This window comes from Strix aluco, chromosome 12, assembly GCF_031877795.1.
Source record: "Strix aluco isolate bStrAlu1 chromosome 12, bStrAlu1.hap1, whole genome shotgun sequence".
Taxonomy (NCBI): domain Eukaryota; kingdom Metazoa; phylum Chordata; class Aves; order Strigiformes; family Strigidae; genus Strix; species Strix aluco.
Window position 1 is genome coordinate 10,019,896 of NC_133942.1, and position 18,208 is coordinate 10,038,103.

The window sequence follows — 18,208 nt, forward strand, 5'->3', positions numbered from 1 at the left end:
GAAGCATGAACTGGAGATGGAGACAAAAGATGAAATAGTATTATCTGAAATAAAACAAGTTTAGTGACAACATACTCTTTTCTGGCTACAAATATGTACTCAGTTTTTGCGTGTCCAAAGCAACTCAATACATAATCAAAGCCACTGAATAATGATATATTCCCATGAGAAAAACATTTGAAAGTAGTAGGTTGGGATTTCCCTGCTAATAGCAGAAAGTAAAATAAGAGTTTAAAAGGCTAAAGTAATTAAAAGGATGCAGGCCTCAGGGATTTGAGATAGAGGCTTTTTATATTTAGTACTCTTCATGTGTTCTTATGTAAGAAATGTTCATTAGGATGAAGCTTGGACAGGTTTCCACTTAAAATCATTCTCACAGGCAGCAGCTCTGGAGTTGAGTTCTCCTAGCACAATCAAATTGGCAGCCTAATGACATTGACCAGAATAGGATTTTGATGGTGAGCCCAGTCACTAGATCATTTCCCTCCAAACTGATCTGAGATATGTAGGTAGCCAGAAAAAAGTATTAAAAATTCTGTCTACAGAGGAGGTGAAATACTGCCTTCATAGCTCTTTACAAAGGAAATAAGTATTGTTTTGCTGTATATCAGAAAATGTTACCTTAGATATTATGGTTATTATAGGACATAATTAAGAAAAATGGGAAATTATAACATCTTCTCATATATATAGGTATGACTTCCGTAAAACTTGTTCTGTCATTGTGAAATGCATCTGCTTCATTCAGCAAAATGAATACTAAAGGGAAACATAATTTTCCAACAGCATGAAAATGTCCACAAAACATTAGTATAGATCTTCATTATTGCTTTACAGCAGCAACCATGTTGTATTTGCTCAGGCAACACTTCCATTGAAGCCAATTTCTTGAACAGCCACTATGCCTTCAGTTGGTGTTCAGGCCCATTGACTCTGTAGGGAATGTCAGATCTGGGCCATAGAAAGTGTGTCTGTAGCTTTTGTCATTCTCAAGCAAATAGGCCATCAATGAGAGGGAAGATACAGCATTTGTAGAACAACAGCAGGCATGAAGAATGACTTTATTTCTTTTTGCTTTATGTAGGAAACAATGATGGATCATGCACTGCGCACAATCTCATATATTGCCGATATAGGTAACATTGTGGTTTTAATGGCGCGGCGACGCATGCCAAGATCAGCTTCTCAAGACTGTATTGAAACAACACCTGGTGCCCAGGAAGGAAAGAAGCAGTACAAAATGATATGCCATGTCTTTGAATCAGAGGATGTAAGTAAATGGAATTAAATTTATTTAAATAACCTATGTCATTTAGAGAATCTCTGAAATTACATCTAATTTCTTGAATGAATTTTTGTTGTCAGTAATTTTTTCTGATTGAAGCTACAGGTAATCTGTGGAAATATTAGCCAGTTGTTTGTCCATATCCATATCTCTTTTCTGTCCCCACAAGTTCATGTCATGAATTTATGTCTCCTTCTCAGTCCCAAGATATCCACTGTTTGTCTCGTGTTACAGAATCATTTGTGTTCTTTCAACAATGCTTCCCCAAATGCTTTAGTAAGTAATTATATGAAGTTGTCTAGAATTCAATGGCCATTCGTGGCCAAAATTAATTTATGGGATATCAAAAACTGATCATTCATCCTGGATTGGATCCTGTAGTCCAGTGAGTTGGCACATAATGACACACATATGGCCTACAGACACTTGGCTGGAACTGTTCTGGACCTCTTTCAGACTGAAGCAAAGTTGCTAAGAACATCTACCAACTTGGTGTGCCTGGCACAAGGTTGCCCTCTACCCAGACCTTATTCCCTTACAGCTTACTTACCTGTAGTTGGTATATGTACTCTCAAACATGTGACTTGATCCTATGATGTTTAAGAACACATTCAGATGTTTATTTTTTAGTTCTCTTTTTTTTTCATCCCTAGCAAAGATTATGAATTAGAATTTTTATATAAAAGCAATAGAGCTAAGAAAGTTAAGTAAGATACAATTAACTCCTCCTCAGATCACTGGGAGTTACTTGTATCCCCTGATGACAGAATACAGTACCTGAAAACCACAAATATACAAAACTCAGTGTGGCATTCTCCTGTGAGCTGCAGTAAGCTCAGAATAGGAAAATAAAATACATTTCAAGTGTAGAAAAAGTTGATTACAAATTCCTTTTACTTATCTCTACCTCTGTTTCTCTGTGTTCCACTGCCATCTAGTGGAACAAGACAGTGAATTTTATGGCAGTCCAGTAATAATAGACTTCTGCCGTGTGCTGACTATGCAAAGTTGTTAGTATTATCAGCATCGTGGGTTTCTGTAGATTTCTTTCTAATGTGTATATATTTGACACATCCAAATACCAGTCACTGTAATGTTTCATTAATTGTATTCACTGTACAGCCCACTGTAATGGGAAGTCATCTTTTATTGCATACTGTAGCAAAATGCATGCAAAGATAAGTGCTCCAAAAATTAATAAAGACACAGGGGATTTTGAAGAGTTCTTCTTAACATTAACAAGGTATAATCATGGCTCTGGCTGCATTCTTGAGAGCATCGCTGACATGGCTAGAAGGTGTTAATGGGAATAGCTGTTATAGATGTGCAATGGGTAAGCAGGACTATTACCAGTTTGCTAGGAATATGAGACAGGTATCATGGCATTAATAGGAGAGCAGATGGTTTTGCTGAAGTAGTGTTTTCAGTCCTATAAAACCAAGGTGGAGAAGCAGCAGGCGACACAACATCTAAAATCATCAATGCATCCATGTCTGTGAAGGCATGTGCAAGCAGAGCGTCCGTTCTCTCATCACTCCTGCAAATATACTGTGATCAGAAGCAGGATTTGTGACAGTCTCTTCTGTAACCCTATTCCATACTGGTACAAAGCCAGTACTCTCCAGTGTTTATTGGAACGAGTACATAAATAGCATATGGCTGCTTGCTACTGCAACGTACTGATGAAAGGAGATTAGTAGGGTTTTTAAACGATGATTGCAATCTGATTTTGGATGTAACAGACTCTTTCTGTATAACTGACCTTAAAGTGACTTTATAGCCATACTAATGTAGCAGCTTTGCAGGATCCTTTATTTTGACTCTCTCTTAAAATCCAATCTCTCTGTTTTCTTATGGTATCAGTGGTAAACTGTTGATCAGTCCTTTCTCTGAGCTGTGTTTTGTTCTACATTCTAGGCACAGCTGATAGCTCAATCAATTGGTCAGGCCTTCAGTGTGGCTTACCAAGAGTTTTTAAGAGCCAATGGAATTAACCCAGAGGATCTCAGTCAGAAAGAATACAGTGACATCATCAATACCCAAGAGATGTACAATGATGATCTCATACACTTTTCCAATTCAGAAAACTGCAAAGAGGTAAACTAGTTTTGGAATTTCATTTCAGATTGATCAATTTTTTTAGAGGAATGTAGTTCTCATGGAAATATCTTTTGGCATTTTAAGGATGACTTTACATCACAAGATGTGTTGCTTCATTAATACTGTGCCACTGAAATCAGCTTTATAAGTTTTACAATTTCTTCTTTTCATTTTCAGGGTCTTTATGCTTCCATTGATCAAACCAGTACTAAAGTACATTTACATCTGACAGATAAACTCTGTGCTATTCACATTACACAGTGTAAGGTGTTTTTGTTTTACCAATGTACTGATACAGAAAGAAAGATGACAATCCATTTTAATGCACATAGTAAGTTATTTCTTACTTAATAGAGTACTTAATGAGTCCAGGATTCCATGGCACTGAGCAGGCCAATTTCTCTTCTCCCATTAGAACACCAGCAAAACTGCCACGTGAAATGCAGTTTCATACTCATAATGCCTGAAAAGGCAAGAATTTTCCTTAATGCCCCAAATTACATTTGATTTTGGATGTAACAGATTCTTTCTGTAGAACAGCCATATATTTCACATTTTACATTTCATACAAAAGTCACTGTAATACTGGAAATTCCAAACCAGAATGTGACGAGTGCAGTTGCACCCAGATTCTCCTCTGTTGCTTTATTTCTGCTTTATTGCTGCAGTGTGATAAGGATTTGGCCCATGTTGCAAAGGTCACAGTTTCTATGCTGAGTCCCAAAGCAATCTTACTCTGAAATGAACTGCAAATTGCTTAATCTTTCAGTCACAGCTTTCCGACTTATATTAATTTCTTCTAGCAGTACAGGTTCTTTTGTACAGTATGTATGTTCCTGGGAAGAGGACATTTTTCACCTATACCTACAGATAGAAAGGTTATGATTTGATGTGTAGTTTTATATGTTGTAGTCACTAGGTATCAATAAAGTGTTTTCATGTGCATATAAGCACGACAAAATACTTCATGATTCCTGTAAGTACAGATGTCCCTCTTCTTCCACATATGAAAGAAAATAATTCCCAGTATTTTGTTAAAGAGTGTGTTCTCTACTTAAACTCTTACTTCTCTTCTGTAAAAGTTAGATACGCTATGGTTACCGAACAGTTAACATCACCATATGTGAGGAGCAGACATCATTTACATTATATCAGCACATCAGGGATCTTAGATTAACATGCCAGGCACAAGTATATTCATTAATGTTAATAATAGCAACAATAATGGAGAGATCCTTGCCTGAAAATAAGGATGGACAAATGCTGAGATCAAGAGACAACCTGGGCAGCGACGGCAGAAGTAGAGCTGAACTCCAGCCTCTGTCCCAGGCATTGCTTTAACCACAAAATGTTACAGTCTCCCCTAGCTGATAGGTTCCACGAAGGACAAAAACTTCTTTGGTATTCATTCATTTGGTATTCCGTTCCACCACTTCCTGTAGAGTTAACCAGTGTGTTAGTTTTTTGCTTACTATAAGGACCTATATGACCTTCAACAAACAAGTGGAGGATACCCCTGAAAAGAAATAGGTATGTGTTATACGGTTTTAACAGTATTTTTGAAGTCATGCTACTACCTAATGGCAAAGAATACAATTATTTTTGTAATTTGTAAGTGTTATTCAGAATAACTGAGATGCTAGTGCTCAAATTTAGATGAATCAAAGCAAAAAAATGTGTGGGTTTTTTTTTCCTTTTTAATTGCAGCTCCAGCTAGAAAAACAAAAGGGAGAAATTCTTGGGGTAGTGATTGTGGAATCTGGATGGGGATCCATTCTACCCACCGTTATCCTGGCTAACATGATGAATGGAGGCCCTGCAGCCCGTTCAGGAAAACTAAGCATTGGAGACCAAATTATGTCCATTAATGGGACCAGTTTAGTTGGCCTACCTCTTGCAACATGCCAAGGGATCATAAAGGTACCCCAAACTTACAACTATATGCTGTAGATTGTAAGCCAGCAGAGATGTAATTTCAGACAAGTGACCTTGTAGATTTCCAGCAGATAAAATTTTTCATATCGCTGGGGAAAAAAAAAAAAAAGTAATCTGTCATTAACAAAAAGTAGAATTAGAAACAGATATTCAGACCTTATAATGTACAGAAATTTAGGGCTGGGCAATTTGACTGCAGCTTTGTTACTGTACTATAATAAATGAGGCCAGTCTGAAAAACTAGCCTAAATTAAGTTACTTAGCTATCTTCAAAGTGTCAGGCTTCCCCACAGCCTCCAGATTAAAATCTGAGGATTAAAATCTACTAATGAAGTTTCCCCAGACACGATAGAATCTCAAAATGCATTATCTTTAATCACTGAGACTAAATCTAATCTCTGTGCAGATTTACCAAGAGCAGCAGCAGCACGAGGTTAATTAGCCAGATGCTGGTAAAAGGCAAGCAGTAGTCAGTTTTGTTTTTTCTTGAAAACTTTCTTGAAGTTCCTATAGTAATTAAAGGCAACGTTCTGATATGTTTTCTTTGGCCAAATAGCTTAGGAAATAAATGAAACGGAGAAATGTATCCCTAAGTTAACAATAGATTTCTATTAACTCTAGCTGTTCTTTCTCAAATCAGCTGCTTTATGCTCTTGCAAGTAGAAAACCACTAATAAAAGAGCAAATTAAGATCCATTTCAGAAATACTAACTTTTGGAATATCTTGCAGGGTCTCAAGAATCAGACACAAGTCAAACTGAACATTGTCAGCTGTCCTCCTGTTACTACTGTCCTCATAAAACGGCCAGACTTAAAATACCAGCTGGGCTTCAGTGTACAGAATGGAATTGTAAGTTTCTGTGTTCAGTGATTGTTTCAGGTTGGTGTTTTTGTTTGGATGGGTTTTCTTCTTTTTCTTTTCTTTCAAGAAACATACTGAAGTACTGAAAAAATCCTTGCACATGAGCCCACTTTCTGTACTGTGATCCCTTAATTAATCGAAACCTTATAATCACATCTCTGAATAATATAATGCAAATGGACATCACCAGGAGAACAAGTACTGCTGTTCTTAAGAGATTTTCTACATAATACAGCCACAGGTTTATAGTCCAGAATGTTTGGTACAGTATCTAGATCAGCTAAATCATGTACAACTCTGTGATCAGTGTGCCAGAGTTGCAAGGAAAACAGTTATGCTGAAACAGGTTTTTACAATTATAACATTCTAATCTTAGCTCTGATCCTGTTTCTCTTTTTTAAATTTCAGCACACACATACTAAGACACTTAATTTTTCTTCTGCTGTGCATAATTTATTTGGGTCACATGCTAGTGGGCAAGGGAACATAATTGTGACTTCCTCTGCTTAAAACTAAACACTTCTCTCTACAAGTAATTGTATAGGTTGTGGCCCAGGTAACCTTCTCTGCATGCTGCAGTTTTCCTGTAATAAAAGCAGCAAACAGGAGCATGAATGTGTCAGGTAACACTTACGCAGTGCAGCTCAGGGTCTTCTTCACGTAGTCCTTCCTTCCCAAGCCATTCTCTGATACCTTTCCAAAGCAAACTCCCGATACAACTAGCTTAGGTAGTCCCCTGGCCTTTCTAGGGGCTGATACTAGCATTAGGGACTGTCTGTAGTGCAGGACCATCATCATCTCCTCTTCTTCCAGTCTAGGAAAAAAAAAAAATCAGGCTGCTCACACAGAAAACCACATCACAAAGGACTGTGGGCTCTGGCCCCCTGTTCTGTGAAACTCAATTGAAGTTGCCAGATTTCTGTTTGCCATCCTTGGAAGAGTAGCAGGCAACTGCAGGATATGGTTTATGGGTCTTGGTGTGCTTTAGCAAACTCATTAGTGGATTTTCAGCTCTGCTAACCATCTCTGTTATTATTGTATGCAAGTTTTAAGTGTTCCTACCTAAGATCACATATCACGTTGTGGTCACAGCAGAGACGGGTATAAAGAACACTGCTGCAAGCCTTGGTCCAGCTGGAAGCACTCTGAAGTGATACCTACCCCAGGTTGACATCCTTTAGAAGCAGAGGTTTAAAGTATTTGTCACGTTTGGGATTAATGCTCTGACACTTGAGTAGAGAGGTCTGTAAAAAAATACAGAAAAATCAGGTGTGGGGTGTATTTCTGTCCTCCTTTGCCTGTGCTTAATCCCTTTTCATCTATGTGTACGTGTATGTTAAGTGAGAATGGTTATTGTTGGTAGTTCACTCTGTGTTAGCAAATCCCAAGTCTTGGTACAAAAAGGATGAAAGGGATGGGATCTGGTTTTTTACAAGATCTCGCAGAGGGTGCCGAGAACAGCATATAACACTATATGAGGCATTGATTCATTTCCTAATTGCTATTCTTTGTAAATCTAGTATGTTCAGCTGGTGCAGTGATAAGCAATACTATGGTGTGTTTATCAACTCTTTTAGGAGGACTGTCACAGTATTGGTGGGGGAAAAGAATCAGTCCGAGGTGGATTAGAAGCACCATATCATGTCCTCACATGGACAGAGGCAGTTACGGAGTCTGTGAGACAATCTATTCATCTTGTCCCAGCTAATCATCGCCTGCAAAATCGGAGTCTTAGTTTAGTAAATTCTTCAGGCTGTGGTTGATTTCGTCCATAGCATGCTCGCTCCATCTACTGGTCATTTGTCATATTCACCAAACTGGATGGTCATAATTTATTCCAGTTAAATGAGCAACATTTAGATGACATCCTATATAAAGTTTACCAAATTCAGCATAAAAATCCTTCTCAGATAACAAAAAAAACCCCTGTGTAATACATTTCATTTATGAAGAGTCTGTGTTTGAATATGAAAGCCAACAGACAAAAAGGAGAGATTAACATCTTTTGTTCGGCTGCTATATAGATAAGCTTCTGGGCCTGTAAATCCTTCCTCAGATAAACTCCCTTACTTCACTTAACATCTGAAAATATGACTCTGCAAAGTACATCTCTCTGGTAGTTTGACACAGAACTTTTAAAAAGTCGTTTTGTAATTGCCAACAATTGTTACAAATTATGACTGGATTCAGAAATAGTATCCTTATTCTTTGTTGGCTCAGCGTTAGCACAGTGAAAAAATAAATAGCTTGCCAGAACAGGTATAATTAAATGTCTCCTACTGCTATACCATTACCTCACTATGCCTGCAGCTGGTACTTATTTCTGTGCCTCTTCTGATAGCAGTTTCACCATGGTTCCTTTTCACCCTGCCTATCTCATCTGTGCAGGATGTACAGCTATTGTATTACTGAATAGCCCATAAACAACCTGGACATACAAAAGTACTATCTCAGCTGGGTTTTGCTTGCATAGGGTATCAGGAAGATGCAGAGACTGGGCTGTTGCAGGTAACTGCTTTCTTTGTGTATTCTGTGTAATTTAATTAATGCAAAGCCTGAGGTTGTGCTTCATAGACCGCTACTTTAGTCAGGGAACAGCACAACAGCATAAACCAGAGTGTTAATTTTGCAAAATTCTTCTTGCCTTAATGTTGCAAATATTCTTCATGGCTCTTGAAAGCTACTGCTGTAGTTTTATTGCATATTTACAAAAGGAATCTAACATTTGAACTGTAAAACATTAAGAAAAAAAGGAAATATTGTGCATACCTGTGAAACAAGTATGAATGTTGTGTAATGGGGAGGTGAACATAAGGTGTCCTATCAGCCAGCTCCTGAAAATCATTATGCTACACTTCTTTTAAAATGATGGTATTTAAATACAAGTGGTCTTCTCATATCACATCATTATCTTGTTCCCTATATTATGAAAAATCTGTGTATTACCAGTTATATTTTTACTGCTGATAATACACCACTTCTCAGTCTAGATCTCAGAGCTCAGACGCTTTGCCTGAGAAGTGTATGTACCCCATTCCTAGCCTAGCACAATTCTATCTAAAAATACAGTAAAACTAGGTAAAACTTAACAGACAGGACAGTTCATTCCTCCTTCCTTGCCTTTGCTTATATTTATTTAAACTGTCTGGGGAAAAAATATACAGGGTTTAAATAGACTAATATAGGAGTGAGATGAGGAGAAACCTGGTTTAATAGGTTATATTTAAGACATTTACATGGAATAAACAGCTAATTTGCCTTGCACTGTTCTATCCTTAATATTTTGCTACACAATGGGCAGTTGCAATAAAACTGACTGTGAAGCTACTGAAGTTTCACATCTGATGTACTGCAGCTTCTCTAGGATATTGCAGAATCTGTAACAGCTGAATGGACTGAAGCAGTATGCTTTACACCTTTTATTTTTCCTTTTTCTCTTCAGTTTACACACTAAATAGAGTATAGGCTCTTGCTTAGATGAAGATCCAGATCCAACATGCTTTATTTAATATTACAGCTGTTCATGTTCAACAAATATAGCAGGCTAAACAATCTTGGTGGAGTACAATCATATTTACTTAGAGGTACTGCTCATCTTAAACTTGTTAGCCTAATCTGCCATAGCTCCACTGGCTGGAGACAAACGTCTTAAGGCTGCTTTGAGTCAGCCACTTGCAAATATAGGAGCCATGTACACGTGTGCTTTAAGTACATATATTTCTTTACATCTGCACTCTGTCTCTACTTTAACAGGATCTGTGAGGCTAGGCAGAGCCACTTGGGCTCTGTGTCTGTTTCTCTTTCTACCTCATTAAAATAGTTAATGCTCACAAAAAGGAAGCTGACCCCTTCCCTGGAGAGGGATCACATTCTTGAATGACAATAAGACCCCACGTCCTATGTCTGAGGCTTTTAGAAAGAAGAAATTCACTGATGGTATTAAAAGTGCTTTGAGAGCCATACAATGAAAGGTGCTCTGGATAGATATGCAAGCCATTATCTTTTCCATTATGGCAGTGGGGTGAAAGGTCACATTTCCATTTGCTCTGAAAGCTTTTATTTCTGCTGGCTCTGCTGCCTCTATATTTCCTTTTAGACTGTGAAAAATACATTTACAGGGTTTCTTTTGGCACATTTTGCTTTTTTGTCCTTTCAGATTACTGCATGCAATCCCCAACAGCAAGGAGCAAACTGTTACTCTAACAGTGAGTTGAATTGAGAAGCTTTCTATAAAAGAGAAGATCTATGTAGTACAGCTTATCTTGTCAGCTATATGATTAGAAGGTAGACTACCTGCAAAACAATACATTGTATGTGACTGAAATTCAAGACACAATTCTGTGAAGGGTCCTGATGGTGCCTTATCCACAAAAGTCCATCAGAAATACATTATGAAACACAGTAGGTAAAACTCAGCCACTAACGATAATGTGGTGGAAGATGTCTCATTTCAGGAGAAAGGTTTTTTTCAGAAGGCTGAGAAAGGCCTTTTATAAACAACTACTATACTTTTTTCACTCCCTGTATTAGACAACCTGAACTTCAAGTAAGAAGGGATTTCATTTTTTATAGCATCGTTATTTGTGAAGAGGAATTTAAAGGAAACTGCTAGTGTCAGTCATACAGAAAAGATTCTGGTCAACCACAGACAACATCTCACCTTCAGTATATGCCAGCTCAGCCATCTCCCCCACATGCTATGTTTCTGAATTAGATTACAAACTCACTGGGACACAAGCCACATCCTACCATACTTCTATTTAGCTCTGAGCAAAATACCAGATCTCAGCAAGTAATAATTCTTGGCATGTGATTTTAACCATTGACAGTAACTGCAGAAACAGCCATCATTGGATGCTCTAGCACTCATTTCTTTTCCTCCAAGAACAGGTTTTTCTCAGTAAACAGAAGGTAAATCTCAGCTCTGCTAAACTCTGCTCAGTTCCAGAGAGTGAAGCTATACATTATCTGCCTTATGTGCTGCATGACTTTAGTCTTCTGAGGTAATTTACCAACAATTTCTATCTAACATACAGCTGTTAGGGAGGGCCCTGTCACAGCACAGATACTGTTGCTGAGGAAGAAACATTCTTTTAAATTCTCCATACTGGATTGAGATATTTTTTTTCTGCCTGTACACCATGCATGTTGCTACCTCAGAATACTTTTTAAATATCAGCATCTGCTGGTACTACACCTGGTGAATGTAACTCTTCTTGTAGATTTACTCCTCTATTGTAGGAGGCATAAAAGTCAAAACTTGTGCCTAGTTCTTTACAGGTACCTACAGCTGCCACTTGAAATAGTGGCCTGACTTGCTGTCTTCATCCTAAGCTCCCTATGGCCAGCAGCACTGTAAAACATGGAGAAAAGTAGTGGCTCTGGAGATCAGAGTGCCCTTTTCCAACCTGCAGAGGCACAGGAAATGCTGTCATACTTCACTATGCTTAGAACAGCCTGTAAAAAGAAGCAGAATTTGCACATTTCACAGACTCACAGAACGGTTTAGGTGGAAAACCTTCAAAGATCATCTAGTCCAACCTCCCTGCCACAGGAAGGGACATCATCCACGAGACCAGGTTGCTCAAAGCCCCGTCCAACCTGACCTTGCGTACAAGGGATGGAACCTCCACAACTTCTCTGGGCAACCTGTTCCAGTGTCTTACCACCCTCAGCATAAAAAATTTCTTCTTTAAGATAGATCTTTCCTTAAACCTCTGTGACCCTTTTGACAGATTGCCAGCTTTCAATATAGAACATCTGTATGGCATCATCCTTTCCTTCAGCATAAACCAACATTTGTGCAGGGTTAAGGATTAAGCTTTGTGTCAGTTTTTTCCATGTATGTGAAAAAAACTGCTGTTGCAGATTAATTTTTACTTTAAGCACTTTTTATATACCCCATTATTCAGAAACAATAATGTGGTAGTTTGCAGAAAGAGTCCAGGTGCCACAGTCAGAAATATTTAAAAATCACTTTCTTCTCCTATCCTGACAGTACATAAAACTTCTCTCTTCCCCCTAACTCCACTTTTGCATGGCTGCTACCTGTATCACTGTGTTAGGTATTTATATGTTTCCAGCCCATGAGAATGAAAATAAAAATTTTTAATTTGCAGAAATTTTGAAAAAAACCCAAAACCAACATTTAAAAACTCACAGTATTGCTTAATACTTTCCACAAGTATCTTCTGGAATCCTTACAGTGTCACCACTTATTATTATGTATTAAATTCTAGTAACTGCTACATTATGACATTTCTAAACATTAATAAACTTTGCTTTCTCTTGGCAGATTTGCAGCTTGATGCGAGGTGGAATAGCTGAGAGGGGAGGGGTAAGAGTAGGACATCGTATTATTGAGATCAACGGACAAAGTGTTGTTGCTACTGCTCATGAGAAGATAGTACAAGCATTGTCTAATTCAGTGGGAGAGGTAAGAAAACAATGAAATACTTTATCAAGGAATTAAAACTGTTGAAAAAATATATGTTTCAGTTGAAAAGAGTGTCTTAACACAGTATTAAAACCACCACCTCAGTAATTTGGAATTGAGCCCTAATAACAAACAATTAACAGAACATTTTTTGAACAATTACATGCACACTCACTGGACTTTGCCACTCATTTTCAAGATTTCCTGGCATGATTCTGGACCTTCAACCTAATGTTTGAATGAAACCAATCAATTAAGAGAAGAAATTGCTCAAGCATGTTAACTATGAAAATGTCTCTTGGTTTATCACTACAGCATCTGCCATAGAAATAAATTATTATTCAAAGGGCTGAGAGATTGAAATTGATACGTATTTTTAAAATTTCATTTCCACTGAACGTTTCCAACTTACCTTGGTAATAAGTTAAGACATCTCTCTCTGGTACTTTTAGAGAAATTAGCATTGAATGAACAAGATCCTCCAGTTTATTAAAATCCCTTCTGAATTCAGTTATAATATCATACACAACCCTGGCCAGATCTTCCACTAGTTTCTTTGCCAAAAATCAAGGATAACTTGTTTTCCCATGAAAAATGATACTTGAAAAATAATACAGAGCACGTACACGCTGGCATGAACAAAGCTGTAGATTTCAATAGAACCTCCATGCCTCTATGGTACCTCTTTGCTGTGTAACATCTTACTAAACATATGAGGGCAGTATGAACATATGAGGGCAGTATAAGGGCAGTATTTTTTTCAGCATGAAGAGACCAAGATATCAAGGCAGCATATGGCTGGTGAGGGCCTGTATTATCAGTTAGTAAAGTTTACCTTCCTTCCTTTTGCATTGTCTGATAGGTACTTGCAGCTGTTACTACAGTTCTAATACAACTCTGCTTACCTGATGCCTTTAATCCTGTTAGTCTGTAAAATCTCTCTGACACTTACCACAGTACTCCTTGTAGAAAGAACTTAAATACCATGAGAGAAGCTGTTTCGCCAAACTCTTGACTGGCATTTAAATACCAGGTGATAAAGCCCAAGTTTTGTGTTCAGAGGATCATACTCCAATTAGGAGAGAATATGTACGAAATTACATTCCCACAGGGAAGCAAGACAGAAGAAAAATCTAAGTTCAGTTAATACCAGAACAGCAGAATGAATTTTCAGAGAGGTTTGTGCTGCTTCTTTTTTAAGGGCTGTAATTCAAGTAGGATATAATAGAAAGTGGTTAGGTGTCTTTTTAAGCTGTATGATGTTGCATCCTGTCATCATTTAAAAAAAAAAAAAAACCCTACACAAAAAAAGCAAAAGACAGCAAACTGTCTTGTTACAACCAGAGAACTTTGAACTAGAAACTTTGGTAACGTTCACATCTATAGAAACCAGGACAATAAATGCACTTACACCACAGGGAACAGCAGACTGGGTCTTATGGATTATTTTAAACTGGTAACAATTCTGTTAATTTCTGTGTAAATCTATTGACAGATTCACATGAAGACTATGCCAGCTGCCATGTTCAGACTTCTAACTGGGCAGGAGACACCCCTATACATCTAGCATGCGACTCTTGCAGCAAAACAACTAAATGATTCCATCAAAGCTGAAGCCCTCATAGCTGAAGAGATTTTGTATTTTGTATGAATGGAAGGCTTTGAAGCTGACCTGAGGACTCCGAAACAAGGAACAGACAGGTGTCTCTGCCTTTTCTCTCCTTCCTTTTTATTTCTTTGCCAAAAAGTGATGAGAAGGATGGTCAAGGACAATAATCACTGACAAAAATCTTTGTAAAACATTTAAGTATTTTGCAACATCTTCTAAACTCTTTTCTCATAAAACTTAAAACATATTTATTTGTAACCTTTATGTGGAGTGATGTATGTATGTCTGTCTTGTTTGATAACACGGTGAATGTGAATATTTGATGAATGAGACTGCAGGAAATGGCAGAGAAGCAATTAGAGAAAGTTATGGCTGGTTCAAGGTAAAAAAAAAATCCCAGTCCCATAAAGTGGTCCAATAATGATGGCTTTGCATAATTTTAAAATTGGTGCCGAATAGATGGTATTTCAGTGGAAAGGAATGTGTGCAGTTAAAACTTTTAGATTCTAATGTAAAGAAAACCACTGTAGTACTTGGTATTGTTATGACAAGTGTAACCTGTTTGGCAAGGTGTGAACATAAACATGTAACAAGTGTTTCATATGCTAAATAAAGAATAATTGCCACAAGATTAAAATCAAAATATTTATTTAGATACATATTTATTTTTAATGCTTGTGATTTTTATGATTTAACAGAGTTATTTCATCGATAACTTATTGCACAGGTTGTGTAATGTATGTGTTGGGCTGGGGTTTTTTTTCTTTAATTTTTGCATATTACCTTTTTGTTTATATTAGCTCAAAATGGGAAAGCCATGCTTACCTGTTTCTGTCTTTTATAAAGCATTCTTATTCCTAAGGCAATGTGTTCTGAATGTAAATTGTTTTGACAAATAACCTAGCACCATCAGCAGTATTAGAATGTGTGTAGATAAAAAAAATAGTAGTAAAGTTGTATTCCTTATGAGATAAATGTTAATTGGTGTAACTTTTTGTCTAGATTTTTTTTTTTGGCCAAGGCCTTGAAGAAAATACACTGTGACTTAAGAAGCCTTACCATGCAGTAACTAAAGAGCTTTAGATGACTGTACTTCAAGGAGTAGTGTGTTGCATGCAACTGACCTTAGGAAAGAATTAACCTATTATCACTAATAAATCTGAAATAATAAAGGAAGCTCGCTTATTTTGTTTTTGTGTAAGTTTACTAATAAAAAGATCCAAGTAGAAGATCATTTAATTCTTCATCTAAGTGCAGTTGCAAAGGTCACAATTATTTTTTAAAAAAGAAATTCATCTCTTGAATTAGGAATTTGTGTATCATTATCTTGAGAATAGATGCTTTCCATTAGCATACCTTGTTGCCACTGGATGTCACTGTAACGTCACATCAATACAGAAGCATGCTATAATTAAAATACATTAAAATGGATGATTCTGTAAAACTTAAACTACCCATCTTCAGCTACATTCCTTTGTGACCTTTTCACAGGATGTCTGCCCAGCTCAGAGTGACACAAATGAAACCAGTATATGATTAAACCTCAAATGGAAACTAACGCTACTGACAAGCACTGCTGCAAAAAAATTAAAACCCTGAAACGGCAACCTGGGGTAGGTTCTTTATGAGAACCTTCTGTTTAAGACTTTTCCAATTTCCTCTGAGAGACAGGATGAAGCTTGCACTGGAGGACGTTGCTGGCAGACCTGTGTTTATGCTGGTAATCAAAGTAGTGTCAATAATATTTACTTTTTGATTTTTTTTTTTTAAGATCCATGTTAAATAAATCATAAATGCAGCAGAACCACAAGGACATGTTTCAGTAATACAACTGTCAAAACTACTAATTGGAGTGAAATATGCTTTTTGGAAATGCAGAATTTCAAAGGCTTCTTCCCTAATGCATCCTTTGGTCACAATTTGCAGAGTACTTAAACGTCAGTTCTCAATAGCATACGCTACTCCATTAATAAACTCATGAGCATTCAGAACAAAGCAAAAAGAAACCACACTGCAGCCGTTACTATAATTTAAAAGGGCAACATACTGGGGGGGGGAGGGGAGCAGTTTTTATAGGACAGATCAGTTAGCCTGGCATGAAATACACTGGAAGAATGAATTAGAAGCAGCACTGTATGTGTGTATGAATCACCTTTACATTTCTATCCAAATCAGCTGTAGAAAAACCAAAGTCCAGAAATACTTTTTATTAAAACACCGATCATAGTTAAAACACTTTGAGGTACATTTAATAAATACAACTTTTAAGTTGTACAGCCGGTCTCTGGCGGTTCTGTAAGGTTTTCAAGAAATGCTAGGCAGCATCAGTAGCATTTCTGTAAGTACAGTGAAATAAGCGCATTTCTGGTTGGGAAAACATTTGTTATGACTTTACTAATAAATCAGTTAAAATTTTGCAAAAATCAGGGCTGAAATTTACATTCAGAAAAACAGGTGTTCTCCTCCTGCGGTTGGAAAAAAGTGGAATTCCAAAGGAAGACACTATTTCCTTTTTAAGTCATCCACTACTTGTATTGCTCCCAGTCCTGGTTTCTTCCTTAATTCTCTTTGCTGGAATCACATACCTGTGGATATTATCAAAGGATGGTCTCCCGGCAAACTCCAATTAAGCTGTGTGGCCTGTCCCGCTCTAAACTGCGAGTGATATGGGACCTACGTAAGAAGGCAACTGGAGAGCTCAGAGCACCACAGCTCTGAAGATGAAGATCTTCCTGAAGTCGCTTTCTAGAGGTATTCACATTCTGCTGGGAACTCGTAATTACCTGTTTAAAAGGGCAGGAATGGAGAAGGAAAAAATGGGGAAAACAGGGTAAGAAGTTTTTTCATTTAAAAGGTTCAGTCCCTGAATATTATTTCATTTAAGTTATCTAATGATGGAACTCTCCCAGAGGAGATGTGTGTTTCTGCAGCCACCCAGAGACCCTCCCACCTCTCCTGTTCTTACAGCTGGTCTGGGCTGAGCACTGGCTACTGGAAGGCACAGTCAGGCTCACAAGGCATCAGGCCTCCTATCTGTGCCGTAGCATTGAATCAACAAAGGCGCAAACACACATTTCTTTCACTCTATATGAATGAAAAGGAAACCTGGGGAAAAGGCAGCAGCTCTGCCTTATAATTGAAAAATACAAGTTTGGAGAAAATTAAACTCATCTGGTTCTTTTAGGAGAGAGAGATGCTTCACTAGCTTTGCTGAGGGTGGAAAAGAACTAAAACCTTGCAAGCCTGGTAAACAAACATTTTGGTGTTAGTAGAACTGTCAAGCTACTTCACCAATCTGAATTACACAACTATTTTACCCAAAATTTTGTGACTTCTTAAGTAGACAGCTGGGATGCCCTGGACTTTCACTAATTAATAATGGTTTTTGTCTGAAAAAAAAACCCTACTAAAATTATTTTTTTAATGTGAAAAAAACTTACGTCTCCCAGGATCTAAGAAATCCACACAGGAGAAAAATTGTGCTATTGGTTTCTGCTTTTATGATCTACATAAACACTCAGATTTTTTTATACTGTTTTGTTTTGTGAGAAACTATGTTTTTTTCATTTTAAAAAAATTGTTTTCAACTTTCTAACCTTGACAATTTAATGACCTATAAATTCTGTAGAGCAATAAAATGTTAAAATTAATTCCATACTGACACTCCTTTAAATATGTCATGATAGTACTGCTTTTCTACCCGTGTGACTACAGAGGTAACTGATGCAGTGCTACTTCTCTGTTCCTTCACAGGTGGCAAAAACAATCTTTCAGCAAGCTTTATTAAATGTTTCTGCTACACATCAAACTATCTCACATGCTGTTTAAGTGTTATTACATCCTTTTTTAATACTTGGCCAGTTTCCCTCACTTAGGGAGCAGCAGACTAGTACTGTAGAAATGACAATATCTCTGAAGGGGGGGAAACAGCCCCCAAGCGTGTATTCTTAATTGTCTGTCCAGCACTGTGGAAACCCTACA

The 18,208-nt window shown here is 37.4% G+C and overlaps 2 protein-coding genes across 9 annotated transcripts in view; one reads left to right on the plus strand and one right to left on the minus strand.

Annotated features, from left to right (window-relative positions):
• APBA2 (amyloid beta precursor protein binding family A member 2) overlaps nucleotides 1-15,412 on the plus strand; it is a 122,708-nt gene extending 107,296 nt beyond the window's left edge. For all 6 annotated transcript variants that reach the window (XM_074837995.1, XM_074837998.1, XM_074837993.1 and 3 more), the window contains 6 exons: nucleotides 1,085-1,270; nucleotides 3,203-3,382; nucleotides 5,093-5,305; nucleotides 6,051-6,170; nucleotides 12,478-12,618; nucleotides 14,114-15,412. In XM_074837995.1, the coding sequence (XP_074694096.1) occupies nucleotides 1,085-1,270; nucleotides 3,203-3,382; nucleotides 5,093-5,305; nucleotides 6,051-6,170; nucleotides 12,478-12,618; nucleotides 14,114-14,185 (912 nt within the window). In that variant the 3' untranslated portion in view covers nucleotides 14,186-15,412. The remainder of the gene's footprint in view (nucleotides 1-1,084; nucleotides 1,271-3,202; nucleotides 3,383-5,092; nucleotides 5,306-6,050; nucleotides 6,171-12,477; nucleotides 12,619-14,113) is intronic.
• A 1,007-nt stretch (nucleotides 15,413-16,419) lies between these two features.
• ENTREP2 (endosomal transmembrane epsin interactor 2) overlaps nucleotides 16,420-18,208 on the minus strand; it is a 145,630-nt gene continuing 143,841 nt past the window's right edge. For all 3 annotated transcript variants that reach the window (XM_074838002.1, XM_074838001.1, XM_074838000.1), the window contains one exon: nucleotides 16,420-17,010. In XM_074838002.1, coding sequence (XP_074694103.1) covers nucleotides 16,825-17,010 — 186 coding nt within the window. In that variant the 3' untranslated portion in view covers nucleotides 16,420-16,824. The remainder of the gene's footprint in view (nucleotides 17,011-18,208) is intronic.